Source organism: Canis lupus, chromosome 11, assembly GCF_048164855.1.
Source record: "Canis lupus baileyi chromosome 11, mCanLup2.hap1, whole genome shotgun sequence".
Taxonomy (NCBI): Eukaryota; Metazoa; Chordata; class Mammalia; order Carnivora; family Canidae; genus Canis; species Canis lupus.
Genome location: NC_132848.1, coordinates 25,482,540 through 25,488,581, shown reverse-complemented (window position 1 = coordinate 25,488,581; position 6,042 = coordinate 25,482,540). Strand labels below are relative to the sequence as shown.

Here is a 6,042-nt window from a genome sequence, read left to right as displayed (position 1 = left end):
AGAAGGGGATTCATTACCCAGCGAGTAACACGTGTAGCTCTTTATGCCTTAAACTTATGAGTAAGGAAAATAACGATTCGGGGTGACGCCCGAATCCTCACTGCTAATGTGAGACGAATTTTTGAGCGGGTAAAGGTCGCCCCTGAGGTGACCCGCCTACTTTGCGGGATGCCTGGGAGCCGCGATCTGCCCGGCCCCCCCCCTACCCTGAAAGAGCAGACGAGCGGCCCGGTCGGCGGGCGGGCGGGCGGGCGGAGAGGCCTCCAAGTCTTCCTAGCGGGCCGGCGCCCCTGCCTCGCCGGGTCCTCCGCGGGCTCTGGGCTTGGGGGGTTTGTTTTGTTTTTGTATCTTTTTTGTTGTTTTTGAGAGATTTTGTTTATTCCCGAGAGAGGCAGGCACCCATGGGAGCCCTACGCGGGACTGGGTCCCAGGACCCCGGGGATCAGGACCTGAGCCTAGCGAGACGCTCAGCCACGGGCCCCCCCAGGCGTCCCATTTCCGGACGTTTTGCAATTTATGGTGCATGAAAATAAAAGTCGCTTTTCACGTCTGGCCCCGTGAGCCTTAGGCCGATGACCTCGCCCAGTTCTCTGAAACTTTCCCCCGTCATTACAAGGGTTAAGGCCAGCCGCTGCCCGGTGACAACCGCAGCTGCCGGGGTGGCTGCTCACTGGCCGGAGCTGCAGGACCGCCTGGGTCCCGTCCCACCAGCCGCGCTTCCCGGCGGCTTGACTCTCCCCCCGCAAGTCGCTCCGATCTTCCCGATGATCTAGAAAACCGGGCGAATGACCGGTCGTTGGGAGGAGGAAATAGACGTTACAATCCATGGGTGGAATTGCCTGGTCTGTGATGGCAGCCCCAGGCCCCAGCACTGTAAGCTTGGCGCGAGGTACAGGTTTGCTGCATCAATCGATTAAAAAAAAAAAAAAAAAGCACGTAGGGCGCTGTGCTCTGTGAGTTATTACTATTATTAATTTCTAAGTGCATTGATGCCCGCGGAGTTCATGTACTGTTGACAGGCCGCACCGTAGTTAAAAGTCTGGCAGCAGAAGGTGTGCGGGCCAGAGCTGGCAAAGCCAGCGGGGCTGGGCCGGGTCCCACCTCCTCAGCCGTCAGACCTGACCCCGCCAGCCCCTCCCTGCCTCCCTCTCTCCTTCCGTCCCGGAAGTGCAGCGGGGGGGGGGGGGGGGGGGGACGACGACGACACAGGGACCAGGTTGGGCCTCAGCACCCTCCCCTCCCCTGGACCGCGCAGGGCAGGTGCAGAAGAACGTGGAAGGGGCCATGGGACCCCAGGGGTTAAAGCCCTGTCACGCCTTAAATGCAATGTAAAAAAAAAAGTGACCTAAAGGTTATTTTTCAAGCTAGTTCAGTGAGGTTATTAGCTGAGGTCAGCTATCATCGAGGTGACCTTCCCTTGGAGGCATTTCATAAGGTGTAGAGCTTTGTAGGGTGCTGATTGTCTGGAGGACGGGGATCTGGAATCCGGTCACGCGGAGGGTGGGGACAGGGATGTGGCGATCCTGAGGCAAGGGCCCTCCCCATGCCTGCGACGTTCCCATGTTCCGGGAGGGACGAAGAGCATCACACTCCCAGGCAGGGCTTCCCTCCATATCTTGTATGGACACGTAGGACTTTTTGCTCAAGGCGAGCAAACGTGGAATTGCTGGGAACGTACTGGGTCCTGCTTTGTTTGGAAATAGACCAAGGATTGTGCCCTGCCTGGGAAAACCGCGTCCCTGTGGGCAGAGACTGGGAGTCGGGCTGCATCTGGGGCTGTGACTGTCCAGGGACCCCTGCCCACCCCCCTTCTGGGGACTTCGGCCACCCTGAAATGTGTATCCTTTTATAAATTCCTTTCCTTTCTTGCTCTAATATGATTGGAGTTTTATGTTTTTTGTTTGAAGATTTATTTTATATATATATAGAGAGAGAGCACGAGAGTTGGGGGGGGGGGCAGAGGGAGGAGACAGAAACACAAGCAGACTGCGCTGAGATGGAGCCAGACACGGGACTCGATCTCATGACCCTGAGATCAGACCTGAGCTGAATCGGGACTTAACTGGCTGAGCCACCCAGGTTCAGGTGCCCCAATTTTTAAAAATTCTATATGCAAGCTCATAATATTACCTGTGAATCCACTTCAAGAGGCTCAAGAGGGTGTTATAAATATTATTTTAAAAGGGTGTCAGGTCTGAGAGGGTGGCAAGTCATGACCTAGTTCACTCACCTGTTATACAGATGGAGAAACTGAGGCGAGGAGAGGGGGGGGGCCCAGGTCCAATCCATGCCCTTCTCAGCTCCCGGGGACAGCCCCTTGTGAGCTCAGGCAGGTGCACCTTCAAAGCCCGACACTCAGGCCTGCTTTCCCATCCTCCAGAAGGGGGTCACGATGAGGAGACGGGACCTGAGCGCAGTGTCTGCAGGGTCCCCAGCACACAGTAGGTGTTCAGAAGGGATTCCCAGGCCAAGCCCTTCCCTGCCCACTGAGGAGTCCCAGCCCTACTCCTGATGTGGGCCAGGGCCAGAAGAGACGGGAAGAGAGGAAAGAGGAGAAAGGGGCTCCCTGGCCTGAGGCTGGGCTTCCAGCATTCCTCCCTGCACACCCCCCCATCCTCTCCTCTTCCCTACTCCGCTCCAGTCACACTGGCCTTCACGATGTTCCTACCAGGTCTCTGCCCCAGGGCCTTTGCACTTGCTGGTCACTCTAGAGCACGTCTACTGTGCTTCCTTTCCAGGCTCATTTCCGCTGTCCCCTCAGTCACCTGCTTTCTTCCATCTGTTTCTCAAAGTTAATTCCACAAGCTTGTTCCCAAGGCATCTGTACGTGCTGTTCCATCACCTTGAACACCTACCCCAGCAGGGCCAGCTTCGTTGTCTCTTCAGAGAGAACAGCACTCACTCCCACGTTGCCTCGTGGCCTGACTTGTCTTGGCATTTGCTGTTTCACTCATGACACCGTCTGGCACTTGTCTTTCTCACCAGCACCCCAGGAATAGGGGAGGGCGTGTGGGGGCGGCTGCAGCCAAGTCTCCGGCACTTGGAACAGTGCATGAAGGCACGAGGGAGCTAGGGCCCCCTGTGCCGCCTTCCACGGGGAGAGCGGTGCCTGCCTCACCTCATGGCCCAGCTTCCTACCTGAAGGCTAGTCATGGCTGAGCCTCAGGCTCTCCAGCAGAAACCAAGGCCAGTGATTTCTCCCTGGTTTTCAGAGGGGAAAACAGAAAGGAAAACAATGAGGACATACAGAGCTGGACAACACAGGAGCGGAGAGAGCTTTTCACGCGGTGTGAATAAGGCTGGGCGTCAGGGGGCTGGCACCAGGGGAGGACTCCAGGCTGGACTCCCAGAGTCCATACACCCTGGCTCAACTTTCTGTCTCCAGGACTCTAACCTCAAAAAAATCATCGGAGGGGCGCCTGGCTGGCTTCAGTTCAGTAGAGCATGTGACTCTTGAAGGTTGTGAATTCAAGCCCAGCGTTGGTGGGGAGCCTACTTAAAAAAAAAAAATCATCTGAAAGGAGGATGAAGGCCACCACTGTTTACAAAGTCCACAAACTGGAAGCAGCCTAACTGTCCAAGGGTAGGGGATTTGCTATACAATCAATTATGATCCTTGTGGGCTTCTAGAGAATGTGTGACCCCAGGGGAAAGCCCATCTGATGGAGGAAAAGCAGCAGCCCCATGGTGGGCCATGTGGTTTCAACAGAGGCATTTGCCTGTGGATGTACAGTATTTTTTTTCCCCTGTGCATACTTTTCTGTACAGTCCAAAGCTTACACGATGAACACACGAAAAGTGAGTGCTGGGGCCCTTCCTGTCTCTTCTCCCACAATGCCCCAAGTCACAGAGCCTCAAGGAACCGCAAAAGGGTTAGTATTAGCAAAGTTTTATTTCAATGTTTTTTTTTCTGCTCATAAATGATTCTGAAAAAGCCCATATGCAAGAGGCGAACCCACCCTTCTAAAGGCAACATCGAGGTCACTGAGAATGCTGCTCAGACAAAAACTTCCCCTGTGCTGGGGTGCGGGCAGCATGACGGGTGGGTTTGGGACAGAGGAATAAATAAACATCGTCTCAGCTCTGCCATAAGCACTGGCAGCCCAGGGCCCCGAGGCGGTCCATCAGACTGCCGGGCTGACGGCGTGGAACTCCCAAAGCCGCCCAGATGCTTAGATGTGCTGGGGAGATGCTGAGGCTTCAGGAGGGCTGAAGTGCCCCCTGAAGAGCCTTCAGCCAGCCCCCTCCTCCTACTCCAGGCTGGGAGAGAGCCCAGCTCTCTGCTGACTGGGCCTGCCTGGGTCCTGGGGTGGGGGCAGACTCTCACCCCCACAGCCCCAGCCAAAGGGACTTTTTGGTGTTACCTGTCATGTAGTGTCAGGTGCTAAGGCCTGGCTGTGGCCCTGAGCAGGTAGTGAGGGGTGGCAGGTGAGGGTCCCAAGGCAGTGGCTGGGGGGACCCTGCCACCTGCAGCTCTGGGCTGCCTGTACATTTGTGTTTATTTCCAGAGGGTAGTCTGCTTTGGGAGGCGGGGTGGGGTGGAGCATGGTGCTTGCAGACTTGGCCTAGTAGTGTATGGGTGGGTGAGGTGGAGGTAGGGAAGGGTCAGGGCCAGGGCCGAGCATCACTGGTAAGAACCGATGAGGGCCAGACAGGTACCGGCCCAGAAGGTGGCTGGCGATGGCCCACCTGTAACAGAACCCTGCTCCCAAAGGGATTCCTCGGGGGCCAGCCCAGCGGGGTAACCAGCCAAGCAACAGGCAGGCCAGGCTGAACCCAGGACCACAGTGGGAGATGTGGGGGAAAGTGATGTTAAAGAGCAGTGGTAGGGAGGAGTGGGTGCGGACAGGGCACAGTGAGTATGCGGGGCAGGCGTGCGAGCAGCCAGCGCCTGGCCATCAGAAGGCGAAGCAGCGCTCCTTGGGGTGGCCCACGCGGTCCAGGTTGGGCAGGCAGGCATACTGGATCATGGGCGGGGGTCCACACATCAGTATCAGCGGCTCCTCCTCTGGAGGTGGAAGGTGGTCCCGGATCATCTCTTCATTTACGAAGCCCTGGCTGTAGTCCCAGGCTGCGGGGAAAGACCAGGTGAGTCCAAGTACAGCTGTGTGACTGACCAATGACTGCCCACCTGCCCAAAGCCCCTCCCCCTGATCACCACACTCCTGTACTGTGACTTTCTCCCTTCTTTCAATGAACACTGAAGAATGAAGAGGCTGATCCAAAGCAAATGCTTGCTCTGATCCCTTGCCCCAGCCTGGCTCACCCAGAACAAAAAAAGCCAGTAAGTAATTAACAAAATGGCAATAAGTATGTAGCTATCAATAATTACTTTAAATGCAAATGGACTAAATTCTCCAATCAAAAGTGGTTGAGTGGATAACAAACAAGACCTTTCTATACCTTTCTATACTGACACAAAAGCAGGCACATAAACCAATGGAACAGAAGAGAAAGCCCAGAAACAAACCCATGATTATATTTTTATTATTTTTTAAAGATTTTATTTATTTATTCATGAGAGACACAGAGAGAGAGAGAGAGAGGCAGAGACACAGGCAGAGGGAGAAGCAGGCCCCATGCAGGGAGCCCGATGCTGGACTCTATCCTGGGTCTCCAGGATCAGGCCCTGGGCTGAAGGCGGCACTAAACCATTGAGCCACCGGGGCTGCCCCAAAACCCATGATTATATGTGGTCAATTAATCTTCAACAAAGGAGGCAAGAATATCCAATGGGGAAAAAACAGTCTCCTTAACAAATGGTGTTGGGAAAACCAGACAGCTACTGGACCAGGTGAAACTGGATCACTTTCCTACACCATACACACACATAAAAACCCTCAAAATGGGTTAAGGACCTAAATATGAGACTGAAAACAGAAATCCTAGAAAAGAGCACAGGCCATAATATCTCTGACATCAGCCATAGCAACATTTCTTTAGATATGTCTCCTGAGACAAGAGAAATTAAAGCAAAAATAAACTATTGGGACTACATCAAAATAAAAAGCTTCTGCAAAGCAAAGGAAACCACCAACAAAA

General features: G+C 54.4%; 1 protein-coding gene and 1 non-coding gene across 4 annotated transcripts in view; one reads left to right on the top strand and one right to left on the bottom strand.

The window, feature by feature from the left end:
• Window positions 1–43: 43 nt before the first annotated feature.
• On the top strand, window positions 44–193 carry LOC140600554 (U12 minor spliceosomal RNA). Its single transcript, XR_012003758.1, has one exon. It is a non-coding gene; the product is annotated as a U12 minor spliceosomal RNA (small nuclear RNA).
• Window positions 194–3,873: 3,680 nt separating this feature from the next.
• The window catches only part of CYB5R3 (cytochrome b5 reductase 3), a 28,899-nt gene continuing 26,730 nt past the window's right edge, over window positions 3,874–6,042 (bottom strand). For all 3 annotated transcript variants that reach the window (XM_072843667.1, XM_072843669.1, XM_072843668.1), the window contains exon 9: window positions 3,874–5,071. In XM_072843667.1, coding sequence (XP_072699768.1) covers window positions 4,899–5,071 — 173 coding nt within the window. In that variant the 3' untranslated portion in view covers window positions 3,874–4,898. The remainder of the gene's footprint in view (window positions 5,072–6,042) is intronic.